This window comes from Ooceraea biroi, chromosome 4 (genome assembly GCF_003672135.1).
Source record: "Ooceraea biroi isolate clonal line C1 chromosome 4, Obir_v5.4, whole genome shotgun sequence".
In the NCBI taxonomy this organism is placed as follows: domain Eukaryota; kingdom Metazoa; phylum Arthropoda; class Insecta; order Hymenoptera; family Formicidae; genus Ooceraea; species Ooceraea biroi.
Window position 1 is genome coordinate 8,431,895 of NC_039509.1, and position 17,022 is coordinate 8,448,916.

Here is a 17,022-nt window from a genome sequence, read left to right on the forward strand (position 1 = left end):
TCATTTTTCTGATATATATTTCCTAATTCTCCCTGTAACTGATAGGCATTTTTCGAGGAGCCGTAAATTTGTTTTAAATATTTTGTCAGTTAAGCTACAGTTTCAAAATCTTGACCCAGTATAGTTCTACGCGCCTTGCCTACTATGCGGGTTCTAATAATTTTTGTGAACTGTGATTCAGCTTCGCTAGGTAACATAAATTTAGCTTCTTCGCACCCTTCGACAAAGTAGCTTAAAGGAATGTTGCTGCCGTCGAAAAAGGGCACGGCCTCAATCGCCTATTTCAATGTGGCGAATGGGTTCTGTGCCATGGTTATTGGATTCTCAATCTCTTCGAGTGTAGGTTCAAGAGTTTTTTCAGTAAGATTAAAGGATGTTAAATATGGAAGATTCTTCACCGACTAAGGTTTGATCTGGAGAAACGTTTAGTGCTTTGCGGATACGGTCACGAAATTCAATAGGGGCGGAAGTATGAGGAGGTGCGGACGAAGGGGGAGGGGCAATTCTGCCCACTGCTATGTTATAGATTTCATCAAGCACCTGTTTATCGCTTCGAGACCTCGTATTCATTCCTCTCTCAACAGATCGTACTTATCATCCCGGACGAGCCCCCACTTTTACTCAGTGGGTCTGTTACGTCCAAAGTTCCGGAACAGGTGAGCTCGAGAGGAAGGGCGCAACAGAAGCCCTCTCGTGAATTTTTGCACTCAGGTCCCAAAACACGAGTCCAGCTGACCAATGTGCTCTGGCTTTAGGTCAACAACCTGGGGATCGATCTTACCCTAGGCTCGGATAGGTCTGCCCATTGGTCCCTTTTTTGGTCAGGGAACTGAATCCCTCTTACCAGGGATAGGACCCGTACGACTTGTTGTGAGAAGGGGGTGAATGGAGGGTAATCAAATAAATGAAATTTCCTTTTTTCTCAAAACTTTAATACATTATATTTGGGCTATTATAAATAGAATAACATCAAAAGGAATACATTAGCAGTCAAAATAAAAAATTGAAATTATTTACATTAGACAGATTGAAATAAAATTATAAGTTCTGTTGCTATCCGGGGTCGAGGAAGAAAATACATTACCAATCAAAATTAGAAATTGAAATTAATTACATTAGACGGATTGAAATAAAAGAGTATCACAGAAAGTGAAACGAAAGGATCGCTTACTTGATAGGTTCTGCTACGTACGTGCTTAGTTAAGTTTGTATTAGCGGCTGAGCTGCTATCCAGGACAGGGCCAGAGATACTGTGTGATGACTTGGCACTAGTTCACCCTTTTTTTCTTCTGTTTTAAAAGAAAAATTAACTGTCGCCTTCCATTAAGTAAGCGTAACTTCCGCACTTGATCGAGATTACTGGGTACTGTCACACTTTGAACTGTCGTCAAGTGAGCGAAACTTCCGCGTATGTATAAATTAGTACGCCCTAATACATAATGTATAAAATAGTACGCAATCATACATAAATCAATAAATAATCAGGATAAGCATGCATTATTAAATATAATTTCCCTTAGTTTTGAGCATAGTTTCGCGAATTCAGTACTTTTTCAAAGAATTTTCAATATCGGCAACTATTATGCGGGGCAAAAGTTCCGGAACGGTCAATTATCTTAGAAAATATTGATATATTGAAAAAATGTTTCAGACAAAAGTTGTTTGGTTTGAAGAGGGGAATAAGATAGTGCCATTGGTTTTACCTTGAGTGAACGTGTCAAGGACATGTGAAGGTTAACTTTGTTTTTTTAAATTGAAACCCCAACTTTTTATTGCAGATTCTGATTCTCCATCGAAAAGTAAAGTAAATATTCCGATGAGGGGAGCCTACCCCAATGACCTTGACCTTGACATACATTGTCAAGGTCGCCTTCCTGAGTGACCATCAAGAGGTTTTAGCCGTCGCTCGTTGTTTGTTAAAAAGTTATTAACAAAAGAAGTTTAATGATTTTGCACGAATTTTCAGCTGTCTACGCGAACCAAGAACATAATATTGACATATATTACAAAGGTCACCTTCCCGAATAACCCGTACTAGGTTTTAGTCGTCGATCGTTGTTTATAAATAAGTATTAACAAAAGAAATTTTGCAAATATAGTAGTTATTTTGAATATTGAAAGATATAAAAGACGAATATGTATATGAACGAAGGAAGGAAAGTCATTTAAAGCAGTGAATCGTTAATATATAGAATAGTTTCTTTTAATATAAGTACAAAGTATTCTTCACTTTAACCAAAAGCATAAACAGTTAAATACAAAGTATTCTCTGCTTTAACCTAACCTAACCTGGTTAGGTTATATTTTCCGAAACTGGAGCCTCGGACACATACGCTCGTTTTCAGCCCGCTTCGCGGGAGGGCGGGGGCAGGGGCTTCGCCACCCCCCCCCCCGCCGGGATCCGTGCCGTGTACCAGGTGATCAAAATTTGTACGGTAAAATCTGTTACACTGGTTCTACGGGGGGGGGGGTGGCGAAGCCCCTGCCCCCCGCCCTCCCGCGAAGCGGGCTGAAACCGAGTGCATGTGTCCGGGGCTCCAGTTTCGGAAAATATAACCTTTTGCTTGTCGTGGACGGCTGAAAATTCGTGCAAAATCATTAAACTTCTTTTAATAACTTTTTAGTAAACAACGAGCGACGGCTAAAACCTCTTGAAGGTCACTCAGGAGGGTGACCTCTATAATATATGTCAAGGTCAAGGTCATCGGGGCAGGCTCCCCTCATCGGAATATTTACCAACAGTAAGTCACTTTTGTTTGAAACATTTTTTTAAAACGCCCTTTTATCCCGAAAACTCAGGTTCAATTTGACGGGCCAATAATAATAACTCGCTTTTTATCAGACACTGAAGTTTTCTCTTTAGTATTTTAATGTTTACCGTCAGCATTAGCGTTGCCCATACAAACGTTGTAGGACTTAAAAAGATCTATTCACTAGTCTTATCAGTTTGATCATAGGTGGCGTTGCCAAGGTTACGTAAAGGTCGCCTTGAATTTTTTAAATGGAACCCTCCCTTTTTATTGCATATTTTTGTAGCTTATCTGGAGAGCTTTCCAAAACACTATAATAAAATATTTTCCATTAAATACTTTTGTAATTATGAGGGTTGAAAGTAACAGTACCGTCGGCATTAGCACTACCGGAGGTGTACCGCATGGAGGTTGCACGGTCGGATTTTCATCTCTTGTGTGTATGTGTGTGTGTGTGTGTGTTGTTTTCTGTCACGGCAGGGATGAGGACCCCGGAGCTCGTCACTTCCCCGGTATTTAGAGACTTCAAACCCTCCCTGTCGTGACAGATACAGACATAGACACAGACACTAGTGATGTCAGAAAGCGTGCGTGAATTAATACGAAATTTTGGGTTATCGGAAAATTCATGTGATTTTTTGGCAGGCTTTAGACATTTCATAGTATTAATTCTTAATGCAGAATTTTGCGTTTGAATTTTACTAAGGCAATCGGCATGGACTTTCGGCCAATACTTTAATCCTTTCTCTCCTAACGCCGGCTATATCCATGAAATGGTCTATAGAGTAAATGCAAATTTAAATAAATATTGCGTATGTGTAAATTCTATGTTGTTTTTAAGCTTGGAAAGTTATATGTTTAATATACTGAATTAAACTATGTAAGAAAGTGGAAAATATGATTCTCTTTCTCAGATGCGTAAACGCCAGCGGTTTACATGAATATACTTTATAATCGCTATACAGCCGACGTTACCATATTAAAAGGATTAAATGTGATAACCCATTGAAAATGTTTCACAAGGGAATCTTCGGAATTGTCTCTCACCGATTTTAATGGGCTTTGGATATGTTGTAGAACAGTGTTCGGAATTAGATGCACATTTCGGCCCGATTTCTGAGCCGACGCCTACTGTCCCCCCGCTGCCTCCCCGGGGCTAGACCACCGGGCTACCGATCACACATGTAACGCTGTTTCTCAGGAACGTCTCAAAAGAAATATGCCGGATTCGTACTTTCTGCCAAATTATCATTAAAATATTCCTTGTGTGTAAATAATTTTTATTTTTATAAATAATGAAACGCTTAATTTTCTATTATTAAAGTATTACTATAATAATAATAATAATATATTGATAATAATAATGTATAATATAATTATAATGTATCTATAATATAATTATAATTTTGACAATAGCTTTTCACATCAGCCGTGAGATACTGTTGATACGTTCTTTTTAAAGTGGTTTCCCCAGTAGGCCTATTCCACTAAAAGAAGATGAAGATAATGATGTAGCTTGACAGGAAAGCAAAATTTTACCTCGTAAGATATTATATAAAGAAAGAGAAATCAAAACAATCAATTAATTTAAAACTTTTAATTTGGCCTTCTAGATTGTTTACACGATTCTACTAGGATGATATATCCACAGAGAGTTTAGAAGAACTAGTTCATCAGTGAAGACAATGATGCATCGCTTAAACAAGAACGCTTTTCTGTTTTCGTAATTTCATTTTAGAAAAAAAAACATTCGCATAAATGTGTGAATCCGTGGAGAAAATATGAAGACCAAAATTTCGAAGATGTGGATAACACGATACATCTAAAAGTTTGAAGAATTCGACCTCTTTTCTAATCGTGTCTTCAGAAAAAGATCACTTTGCAAATCGCAAAGTTCTTCCTGAAATTCTAAGCTTTAGTTCTGAATATGCACAGTCAAAGGATTCTCAAAAAGTATTAAATCTTTTCTTAAAGCGTTTCTTAAAGCGTTTCTTAAAGCGTTTCAAAATCACTGAAACGTGTATCAAATTGATTTATCAAATTGATTACAGAATCAATTATATTAAAGTATTTTTTAAAATTACAATTTGTGTTGTGTTCTTCAATGAGAGTCTGGCAAGAAGGCAAAAAATTAAAAATATTATAATATTTTCTAAATGATTTTCAAATAGTAATAACTTTTTGAAAAGAATCGACATGACTAACTAATTGTGAAATGATTTGATTGATTTGCAGCTTTAAATTTAAATTGAAATATTATTTTTAATCGCCAGTTCAGTTTCATATATATTAGATACAATTTTTGTCGATCATACTGGCTAACGTGTACTCGATGGTCAGCACTAAATACGCGATAAACTGCACGCCGACGGGGTTTGTCAGTCATATACAGTAATAAATCATCAAATGAAGCTGGAAAGGAGCGTTTCGTCTTGAGATCGTCTGCAGACTCATCAGTAGGGCTGTGCAAACGATCCCTTGCCCTGGAAGCTGATAAACGAAGTTGTTAGAAATGTATATATATATTGCAACAGCGCCGTACAGAGTGCCTGCGAGAAACCCACAAGCGCGTCTCCACACGGCACATATTGCAAACCCTATAACTAGATCAAGGGTGGATTAAATTGAAATATTATTTTTATTTAGTGCTGACCATCGAGCACATGTTAGCCAGTATGATCGACGAAAATTGTATCTAATATATATGAAACTGAACTGGCAATTAAAAACAATATTTCAATTCAATTCACCCTTGATCTAGTTATAGGGTTTGCAATATGTGCCGTGTGGAGACGCGCTTGTGGGTTTCTCGCAGGCACTCTGTACGGCGCTGTTGCAATATATATATACATTTCTAACAACTTCGTTTATCAGCTTCCAGGGCAAGGGATCGTCTGCACAGCCCTACTGATGAGTCTGCAGACGATCTCAAGACAAAACACTCCTTTCCAGCTTCATTTGATGATTTATTACTGCATATGACTGACAAACCCCGTCGGCGTGCAGTTTATCGCGTATTTAGTGCTGACCATCGAGCACACGTTAGCCAGTATGATCGACAAAAATTGTATCTAATATATTTAAATTTAAAGTATTTAAATGATTTGTTATGTCAGTTAGTAGAGCAAACTCGTAAAGCGAGTCTAAATCTTCGAAAAAAATTTTAATTCGTCACATTTTACAGAAAATTTTTTTTGAAAAGAAAGATCTCTTTTCTTATTGCAAAGAACTTTTCTAAACATTTTCCTGCACTGAGCCACTGAATTTCACAATATAAAGGCACATCTGTGTAAATTGCGTTATGCTTCTCCAGAAAGTATTGAAACTTTCGATGAGAAAGGAATTTTTGACCGCTTTTAATAATATTAATAATTTTTGTGACGGTTTGCATTGCGGTGCATAGTTTCACAACTTCCTCGCATAACGCTTCTTGATGAATAATGCAATGAATGACAGGGAACTTTAAATCTTGCTGTTTTATTTGACCGAAGAATCCATTTTTCGAACCTAGCATTGCCTTTGTGCCATCAGTTATGATTGTCGAACATTTTCAAAACTCAATATCAAAGTTTTGGAGAGTTTGGTTAACAGCTTTGAAAATATCAATATACCGCTGTTGTAGTGGAACAAACTCTAAGAGCTCTTCGACATATGAAAAATTGTTTTGCACGATTTAAGCAAAAATACTCAATTGACTCACATGCCTATTATCGGTGCTCTCATCGAGACATAATGAAAAGAAAGAACAAGATTCCAATAAAGATTTTAATTGTTTCTAAGGAAGAACTAATACTATCATCTATTCGTAATTTTACAGTTTTATCATTTAAAGGAATGCTGGCAGCTTCTTCAAGAGTCAAAGAATTTCCAAACGACTCTACTACTGCGATGAGACATTTGTTTACAAATTTTCCTTCGCAAAACGGCTTGGAATTTTTCGCGATAAGATTTGAAATAGTATACCATGCTGTAAAAGCTTTTACTGAAGATGTAGCATTATTGATATGAGAATTCGAACTACAATTTTGATAAATTGCTTTTAAATCCTCGATTCAATTAGATTCCTCCTCGTCCACATATTTCGACTACTTACTTAAATGTTTATTTTTATAATGCCTATGAAGAAAAAAATTTTGTACAAGAGAAGATTGATAACCACACAGAAGATAGGTGATTTTATTGCAAATAGATGCGAAAGATTCCCATACCTTATCAAAAGATTGCACATATCTTTGCTCGCTATCCATTTTCTAAATAAAGCTAGTGATAATATGTCAAAACAAAGAAAAAATAATATTAATAAGTACACTATATTGCACTTTGGTCTATTAATAAGTACTAACGCAACAAAAAGTTTAAAATGCTATTTATAAAAATCAAAACTAAATATGAAATCAATAGTTAACTAGCCAAGTACCTCGAAGCAATTCAGTTTGAATATTTAATTCAAATGTTTTCCATGCATACTCTCTTATCACATGACGACATTGAAGTATTTGGCGTGCCCGTGTCGCAGTGATCATGTCTTCTTCTAAATATCTTTTAAAATTCTTATAAATTTGTACAGTATCTTGATTTGTACTGTATTTTGTATCTTGATTTTCAATAATGACACAAATTTTGTTAGAAATAAAATGAACACATTTACAGTTTTGCAGACTAAGAAAGTGATTATAAATATCTCTTTTAATTACTTAGTCGATACACATAATTTACATATAAAGTACAAATTATAGGTAGGACATGTTTTAATGCGACCCGGGCACTCCAAGTACTTCAATGTCGTCATGTGATAAGAGAGTATGCATGGAAAACATTTGGATAAAATACTCAAACTGAATTGCTTCGAGGTACTTGGCTAGTTAACTATTGATTTCATATTAGTTTTGATTTTTATAAATAGCATTTTAAACTTTTTGTTGCGTACAAGATGAGATTTTTTATGTACTTGGCGTACTTTTTTCACCTTTATAAGGTTTTTTAAATGATCTCATTGCTTTTTGTAAATTTAAAAAATTTTGAGATATCTCGAATTTGCTTGCGCAGTCTTCTTTAGAATCGTTTGCAGTTGTTTCGTTTCGTTTGTAGTTGAACCGAGATATCTAACAAATGGCAAAGTTAGCTATTTTTCATTTAAACAAATGTTAATTAATACCTTTTGAACAGGTCAACTACAAACAAAACGAAACTACAAACGATTGTCAAAAAGTCAGCGCAAGCAGATTCGTGATATCTCAATACTCAACGTATCAAACGCAGTGTGAATTCTCCATAACGCGCTTATGTGAACGCACCTTGACGGATGTAATGTATTACGATTTAGTCACACGTACTCGTGTTAGTGGATTCGAGGAAATTCCCCCAAATGTCGCGACACGTTGCGAGTCGAGAACGAGCAGTTCATAGTCAGTTGAGAGCCTACTCTCGTACACAACGGCACGTTTAGTGACGGCTCCGAAGTTTGGCAAATTAAGTTTCTTTCTTAAAATAATGTGCACTACATTATAGTTAATAAAAGACATGTCGGAATTAAACAGTTATTACTTAACCACCTCTTAATATATGACAACGGACAAACTCGCTTTGCTTGTGTGCATACGTACGTGAGTCTGAACCTGAATCTGAAAAACGGAACGTCACAAATCTAGAATACGATTACGATATCTCAGGATAGACTGCACCAATCACGTTCGGAGTGGTCGCGATCGAAAGCTTGCATCCAGATTATGTTATTAAAGTGCCGTTAGATTTTTACATAAGGCTTTAGTTTCTGAGATATTTTAATCGAAAGTTAGGGTGACGTGAAAGTATGGATAAGCTACTTGGTAGCGCGCGACGTCTATGCAGTGGCTCTCACCGCTCAGAACCTCGTTCTTTATGTACTTGGCGTCGCGACGCTACCGCGTCGCTTGATTACCTATCACATAGCACTATCACATGTGGTATCATAGTTATCATCATTATCACTATTACGCAAATAGCACTTTTTTATAATATGGATCTTTAACATTATCTCGCACAATACTTTTAACGATATTTCGCTTGTGAATGATGATAATGATAAGTGTAATAGTATAAATATACTAATACTTATTTTATTTTATCACTTTTTTCTTATTTTTTAATGAACAAGTCTAACAAGGAAACCTTTAAAAAAACGTATCAGCAATAGTATTTTACGAGTGATGTGGAAAACTACTGTCAAAATTCTAATTACGTATGTATCATATACATTATTAAATATATTATCATAATAATACATTAATGATAGAAAATTTAACATTTAATTATTTATAAAAATAAAAATTATTAACAAGGAATATATTTTAATGATTTGGCGGAAAGTACGATTCCGGCATATTTCTTATGTAAAGAAGCAGCATCACACGCGCGATTAACAGTCGAGTCGTTCGGGAGGGGGGGGGGGCAATGGGGAAACAGTAGGCGTCTCCTCAGAAATCGGGCCGAAATGTGCATTTATGTAATTCCGAGCATTGTGTAGAGCATCGAAAAATATTAGATCCATATTTTTTTAGCAGTGTATCTCAACGTTTAGAGATTGAAACAGGGTAAGACTTTAGTATACTACCTCCCTTCGATTTTGATGAAATTTTACAGGTACGTTGTGCTAACTAAATGACGAAAACCGGAGTGCGAAGTTGCGGAAATGTCTAGTTTTCGAGAAATTTAAATTTGAATTATTCGCCGTAATCAACATTTTTTAACAGTTTGATATAAAAAATAAGATAAATATTCGATCTCCGACTGACCTTGACATTGACCTTGGCCCCTAACAAGGTCAAGGGCATTGACCTTTCCCGTCGGTCATTGTTTGTTCACTTTCGATTAAAGTAGTTTCGAAAAAGTCTTTAATTTCGATTAAAGCAGAAAATAATTTGTATTTACCTGTTTTGTGCTTTTGGTTAAAATAAAGAATACTTTGTATTTATAAACAAACTATTCCATATATTAATGATTCACTGCTTTAAATAAAGTTTGTTCGTTCATATTCAAAATAACTACTATATTTTCGAAACTTATGTCTCCTTATGTGTATAATTACCGGTTATATTTTTTGAAATTGGAGCCCCGGACATATACGCTCGGTTTTCAGCCCGCTTCGCGGGAGGGCGGGGCTTCGCCCCTCCCCCCGCCGGGATCCGTGCCATGTACCAAGTGATCAAAATCTGTGTGAAATTTGTTACACTGGTTCTGGCGGGATAACTAAAAACCTCCATATCTCCTAAAATAAACCAGATAGCCACTTTCACTACTCCTCAAGTTTTGTTTATAATGACCTGTAAATGAAGAATCCACGGTCAAAACTTGGCGCTCCAGAAATCGTAGTCTTGCCCAAAGTCCATATCTTCCCGCCTTCCCTCCTCATGCTTACGGCCCCAAACGAGATTTGTATTTCTCTAGTCTGTCATGATATACAGTACGTGATTATTTAGGTTAAGAAACTTGAGTTTTTTAATTATGTTTTGTATCAAACTGTTAAAAAATGTTGATTAAGGCGAATAATTCAAATTTAAATTTCTCGGAAACTAGACATTTCCGCAACTTCGCACTCCAGTTTTTGACAACATTCAGTTAGCACAACATATCTGTAAAATTTCATCACAATCGAAAGGGGGTAGTATACTAAAGTTGAGCCTTGAAACAGCTCTAAATAATAGTATACGCTTTGCAAGTTTTGATGTCGTCATATCTCTCATCAATTTGACGATACTTTGACATCATTTTGATTGAGACGTTTTTACTGGGTAAACTAGTTCAATTAAAATTCTTTGGTTATTTATAATCTATGTTGTGAAAAATTGGAATATCTTATTAGTAGAATAATAAATATCTTGTTCTAGTAAAATAATTAATCATTATTTCTTATTTTTTGATAATTTAGGATATCAAATATTTATATCGAGCTTGTAAATTTGCTGAATGGTGTTTTCATTATGAAACACATCAAAACCGATCTCCTGATAGACTATTCTCGTTATTCGAAGGTAAGTTAATTTGATTAAGTTAATTTTAATTTTGAAATTAATTATTCATATTCATTGTTTGTGTTTTCAGGTCTCGCTGGTGTTATCTACTTTTTGTTAGATGTACAGCAGTCACATATAGCTAAATTTCCAACTTATGATATTAAGATTTAAGAAAGATTAAAATAACTTACCATATTAATCTAAGTTATAACAATTATATATAATTACTATATAAATAAAAATAACATTATTTACATCCATAATAAAAACAGATATGCAATTTCGCTTTAATTATATGTACGGTTTGTATCGAAATAATGTAAAATTGGAGATTTGCATTGTTGCTTTTATCTAGTACCTGATTCTTTGTTGCATATAATTGTGTAAAGTACGAGCGTGATCGTGAATGACTGTTTGACAGTTTGAAACTTTGTATATAGAATATCTTTCTAGAGTTAGATAAATCTCTTTTTAAGATTAAGCTATAAGGATTACGTTATATAAATAAATCAATATTTAAAAATAAGTAAATTATAAATATCTCACAAGTAAATAATAATAATAACTGTTACGTCCAGGAGACTCCACGGTTCCTTGCTCTCAAAGGAAATAATACATAGACCTAGATGGAAAAATTTATAATCTAACGAACCATTTCCCATGCTGCGACAAGTGCAATCACGCGGGTGCAGGGGCCATATTGTCTCAGCAAAAAATGTCTCAAAGTGATGAACGAAAACTCTTCCACAAAAAAATAAGAGACTTGGCGCCTGTGTCCAGCCGAAGCACTCAGTAGACAAAATATATATCTGGAGTACGCAGAGAAGAAAAAAAATATAAATAAATAACGGAGATCGCTCTAGATCTGGGAAAGTTGGGGCGGCACTTGAAAGGTGTCATCCGTTGACGGCAATAAAAGTCACTCACCGATCTTTAATACCAAGAATTCGGACACACATGGGGACCCGCGAACTAGAAACTCAATATAAAAAAATCAGAGTAACGAAACGGACGTTTGGATCGTCATATCTAAGGGTAGGGGGAGGGGGTCAAAAGGTGGATCATTACAAGTGCCGGACATCAACTCCCGAAAACAGTTACCATAAAGCTGTCTTCCGATACCGTGGTATTGTGGTAATTACTTAAACAACAACGACGCTGGTTCATGAAAAAACAATTCCCAGAATCAGAATAACCCCTTCCTAAGCCTTTCTAGCCCTATACAGGGTGTTCCAGAATTGATGCAAAAAAATTTAAGAGCATATTCTATAGGCCAAAATAAGAAACTTTTCTCATATCAACATGTGTGCGGAAATGCCCTCTTTTTGAGCTAGAGCTCCCCAAAGTTGCCGAAAAAAAGTTGAATTTTCTATCCACTGTCTAAACTTCAACGTACAATTCTACGAAACTTGATATATTTACGTATCAAAATCAGGGTTGGGAAAGTTACTTTATAAAAGTATCTAGTTACAGTTACAGTTTTTTCACTAAACATGTAACTAGTTACAGTTACAAGTTACCGATTCTGAAAAGTAACGCGTTACAGTTACAGTTATTCAAAAAGTAACGAGTCGTTACTTTGCAGTTACTTTCTTGCAATGAAAACAAATATCACATCTACACAGGGATAAAGATTCAATAACAATCTTGTAGAGGTATAAAAATTAAATCATATAAATATGCTTTCTAAATATATTGATTTATTATTTATATAATTACATTAATGTTACATTATAAGTACTAATAATGTTACACTATAAAGAAGGTTATTAGACGCAAATATCTCGAAGAGAATAGTAATAAAAGCGGTGTGTCGAGAATGATCGAGGTTGCATTAGTGATTAGTTTCATTTGCGATCGATCGAAACACTTGTTTAAGAAACACGAAACGCAATCTCGAGTCGAGTTGATTTCTTTAATCGAGACATCTCATTATATACATAAGAGTACTTACGCGCGCTAACAAAAATGGAAATTTCATTTATTTCTCGCCATTTTGCAAACTGACATACAACTCGAAGAAATAAAATATTTTTTGCTTCATACATAAAATTACTTTCAGAAAATAAAAGTACACGCAGGTGAAACTTATATCTAGCAAACTCACTTTATAAACGGTTGTTATATGTATTTATCGAACATCAAGATTAAAGTCGGTTAAACGATTTAATATCTAAAATGTTAATAAAAATTTTTATTAATTTTTAAAAGGATTTGATACTTGATTATGTCATCGTGAAGATGTCCTCTTTGTGGCGTTATTACAGAGCCACCGACGCTAAACATTCGTTCAACGAATGCACTACTCGGAAGTGCCGTATTGTATTTAATAAAATGTTTTTTAATTGTAGTATAATCATTTAACATACCAATATTGCAGTTACTCGATTTTAAGAATCGATACAATTCTTCTTGTGTAGACTCAATTTCTTTTGTTTGCTGATCAAAAGTAAAAAAGTCATCGCAGTTATCGAGTTTTTCATTAAGATTTGGGGAATTCTCAGCAGAACGGATTCCTAATAAGTCTTCCAAGTAATTTTTAGCGAGTTTCCTTTCTTCTCCATTTATCCAATTTAATTTAAATTTTGGATGCAAACAACTTGCAATAATAAGCTCTTTTTTCTCAAATAATGTGGAAAATCTAAGAGTATGTTCAGAATCCATGAATAAAGTTGTTCTTTATTTAAAAGCAAAATTAATAACCACATGTTAATTAAATTAACAAATTATCTATTACCTTTTATCTAAACCTTGTTGAACTGCTGCGATTAGTGATTGGCAATGCGTAAATCCACTTTTGTTCAGTGTTTCTAATTTTTCTTTTACAGTTTTCAAGACCGGTAATAAATATCCCATATACATTCCTGTCTCACCTTGCAATATATCTAAGGCTTGCGATACAGGTTTCATTACCTAAATCAAACAAAATAAGAAAGAGATATATTACTAAATATATATTATAATCTTTACAGATACATATTACAATCTATCTAAAGTGGTGTACCTGACAATATTCTTCTATGAATTTAATTTCATTTTCTGTCAGTCTTTGCAAATTACAGTAATCGAGACATTTGTTAATTATTTCGGGATCATTTTTCAAAAGTGTTATTATTTGCAGTATGGAATCAAAAGTGGAGTTCCATCTACAAAATAAAGATGAAGGTATATAAAATTATTATTCTAGAACAAACTTATATATATTTATATGCAGAATTGAATAAAAAAATGAGAAATAAAAATGAATATTTTATCATCATGATTAATATTGAAACATAGTAAATATGCAAATTATTTAGGATTGATGACAGTTGTAATATTTTTTACCATTGTGTCCAGAGAATAATATCTGTGATATTTATATATAAGCCATCAAATGACTCGTATATAAACACTGCGAATATTATCTTCTCAACATTGATAAAAATTGTTACGCGTGTCATCAAGTCTAAGATCGAATAAATCTCATATTGATTATTTAACGCAATAAGAAATCTTTTTACCTTGTAATAACAGGAGTTTTTAAGTAGACACTGCAAATTTCTTTTGTTTTATCAGCTACTTGTGTAGATTGATTCTGTTTATTCCATAATTTGGTTAATTTGGCAAATGTCAATCTGTATAGTTTCTTGTATAAAACATCATTATCTATAGCTTTCTCGGAATCTTTCACCGCGACAAGATTTAAAGTGTGACTGGCACATCTATGATGTGGCGGAAGAATAAGTAAATTTTCTGTATTCGTATCTTCTATATAGTCTGTAATTAAAATAGCACTTAAATCGTGAAATTCTACAGATGTCTCATCCTCGTCCTTTTCAAAACACCTAAAAAAATATTTAAAAATGTTATTTATGAAGTATATTAAAATATTTGATATGTTAATTATATTTTGTTAATTATATGTTTATTACTTTAATTTTAATCGTTTTAATTAATTATTTGTATTATATGTGATAAAAGAAATGCACGAATGAGGTAAAGAATGCCACATTTGTTTGCACATGTAAAAAATTTAAAAAGTATAAAAACTATATTTTTGAAGCTCTTACCGGAAAGCTTTAATAAAGTTGGATCCATTGTCGGTAGTTGTATAGCATACTTTATTTTGGATGTGATATTCGAGAAAGACTGACTTAATTTCTCGAGCTAAAACATCGTATGTATGTTTGCCTTTCATCCTACGGCAAGCCAATGCAGCCGACTCTCTCTCAAAAGTTACGGGATTCACCCAATGAATAGTTATTCCTAAATAACTCCTACAAATTCAGATTTTAATTTATGCATAAAAAATTACAATTCAAAGAAAAAATAAAACTATAAAGTCATCATAAATCACTAACCTTTTTGCTTTGCTCCATAGATCTGCTGTCGTCGCAACTAGTTCTACTTCAGTCAATTTGTTTTCAAGAGTAGCCTTCATTTTATGATAGATTTCACAAACGTTATTTCTTAATGTTTTTCTGCACATTATACGGATATGCGAAGGAAGTCCAATTCTAACCAAATTAATGAATGCTGGATTGTCTACAATGGCAAGAGGTTGAATATCTTCAATAATGAAGCGCAGTATCGCTTTATCTAATGCTTTTTGAGTAACTGCTAAGCTCCCAGAGCCCCATCTCTCCAATATTTGACATTTGTTTGGAACATTATTCAGAGAATCTTCACTTGGACGTTTATTTGATAACTTCAGTTTTGCCTCATCTATGTTTTTTAACAGGTGTGAGTGTTTTGCCTATTAATTTTGTTTTATCTATTAATTTTATACACACACACATACATACACATACAGAAAGAGAAAAAAAGAAAAAAGAGATAGAAACAACATATCAATATAATAGTTTCGATATTTTATATATATACATAAGTAATTTCATAATAAAGAAATAATAACATAGTAAAAATTTCTTTGAAAAGAAAAAGAATTTTTACGAAAAATCTTATAAGAAAATTTAAAATATATAAAGGTAGTATTATGTTATGTATTGTTTACATTTAAAAAAAGATCATTTTCACGCATGTTTTTCTCAATTTAGACAATTATAAATTAAAAAAATTTTTTAAATCCTAATTTTGATCGTAATTGCTAATGCTAAATTGAAAAAAACCATAATACATTCAAGTCATGTCATACTTTTGATACCTACTATTTTATATATATTCAATGTTGAATGTCTCGTAATTATGTTGTTTCTTAATATTATTATACGTTTCTGGTAAATCTAAAAGTTTAATTAAAGAAATTAAAAATATAGCTTCTTAATATTATTATTTAATTTTAATATTACTTAATTTATAATATTAGTTTTTAAGTTTTTGAAATAAGAAATTTATGGATTATTATATCCTTTACATTGTATATAATTTGTACAGATTCATTAATTTAAATAAGAGAAACATTTAAGCATACAAGGTCTTACGAAATCAACACTCCACACTAAACAGATTGTTATTTGCTTATTATTCATTATCACAATATTTAATTCATATTTATTTTTTTAAGACTAGAATAACAATTATATAAGAAACTGAACTTGATAGGAATACAACAATCCATAAGTATAGGGATATTAGGGATTAATATAATAACCAAAAGTAACCTTACATGCTAAAAATAATTCAAAATAACAATCATAACGCAGGACATTAGAGCTAATAACACTGTTGAATCGAAGCATTTACGTGATTGTGGTTATCGTTATTACATATGTTAATGTAACACACTGTCAATAGTGTTATTGGTCCTAACACCCTGTGTTCTGATTGTTATTTTGATTTGTTCTACATGAATCGTTAGACTGAATTATATTTTAACTAAATTTTTCAATAAAAAATGTATAAATATTGAATACACAAAACCTTACACTTAAATGTTTCCTTAAATTTGCAGTTGAAGTTCTGTTTGCATGAATAATTTTCCTGCCAACGCAAATTTTGCACAAAAATGCCCAGTTGTTTTCGTTTCCAAGTTGTTCCTGTAACTGAAATACTTCTGCATATGCTGGCCATGGCATTTTATGATCCTTCTCTGAAGATTGAGATGCCTCCATTGCTTGAACGTTTTTGAACTGTACACAAATATATACCAAAGTCATATTTATTGTGATACACATATCCAGAAAGCGTTACAAAATACGCACAATAAACACTACAGTAAACAAATAAAATTCTGAAAAACTAAATAAAATTCTGAAGAAGTAATATCCTAAAATCACAGAAATAATCGCGAAAAATCCGAAAGAAAAGGCGAAATACATTACTTACCTATCTTATTTATCTTA

The 17,022-nt window shown here is 33.3% G+C and overlaps 3 protein-coding genes across 4 annotated transcripts in view; 1 reads left to right on the plus strand and 2 right to left on the minus strand.

The window, feature by feature from the left end:
• LOC105280645 (lanC-like protein 2) overlaps positions 1 to 11,254 on the plus strand; it is a 115,842-nt gene extending 104,588 nt beyond the window's left edge. Inside the window, exons 8-9 of one of the 2 annotated variants that reach the window (XM_026969401.1) lie at positions 10,654 to 10,756; positions 10,827 to 11,254. In XM_026969401.1, the coding sequence (XP_026825202.1) occupies positions 10,654 to 10,756; positions 10,827 to 10,909 (186 nt within the window). In that variant the 3' untranslated portion in view covers positions 10,910 to 11,254. The remainder of the gene's footprint in view (positions 1 to 10,653; positions 10,757 to 10,826) is intronic. The other variant, XM_026969398.1, reaches the window with a different exon arrangement.
• Positions 11,255 to 11,361: 107 nt separating this feature from the next.
• LOC113561872 lies at positions 11,362 to 14,625 on the minus strand. The gene is made up of 4 exons (XM_026969403.1): positions 14,242 to 14,625; positions 13,743 to 13,884; positions 13,476 to 13,651; positions 11,362 to 13,379 (listed from the first exon to the last, which is right to left on the minus strand). The coding sequence occupies exons 3-4, from the start codon at positions 13,646 to 13,648 to the stop codon at positions 12,920 to 12,922; spliced, it is 633 nt and encodes a 210-aa protein (XP_026825204.1). The 5' UTR covers positions 13,649 to 13,651; positions 13,743 to 13,884; positions 14,242 to 14,625; the 3' UTR covers positions 11,362 to 12,919.
• On the minus strand, positions 13,322 to 15,553 carry LOC113561873. The gene is made up of 2 exons (XM_026969404.1): positions 15,082 to 15,553; positions 13,322 to 14,997 (listed from the first exon to the last, which is right to left on the minus strand). Exons 1-2 carry the CDS (start codon positions 15,207 to 15,209, stop codon positions 14,787 to 14,789), a joined length of 339 nt encoding a protein of 112 aa, XP_026825205.1. The 5' UTR covers positions 15,210 to 15,553; the 3' UTR covers positions 13,322 to 14,786.
• Positions 15,554 to 17,022: the final 1,469 nt, after the last annotated feature.

Excerpts from the sequence above, each read along its gene's own strand:
- LOC113561872 (XM_026969403.1), bottom strand. The coding sequence starts at position 13,648 with ATGAAACCTGTATCGCAAGCCTTAGATATATTGCAAGGTGAGACAGGA. Across the intron at positions 13,380-13,475 it reads CAACAAGGTTTAGATAAAAG|ATTTTCCACATTATTTGAGA; the intron begins GTAATAGATAAT and ends ACATACTCTTAG.
- LOC113561873 (XM_026969404.1), bottom strand. The coding sequence starts at position 15,209 with ATGTGCAGAAAAACATTAAGAAATAACGTTTGTGAAATCTATCATAAA. Across the intron at positions 14,998-15,081 it reads CTATGGAGCAAAGCAAAAAG|GAGTTATTTAGGAATAACTA; the intron begins GTTAGTGATTTA and ends CTGAATTTGTAG.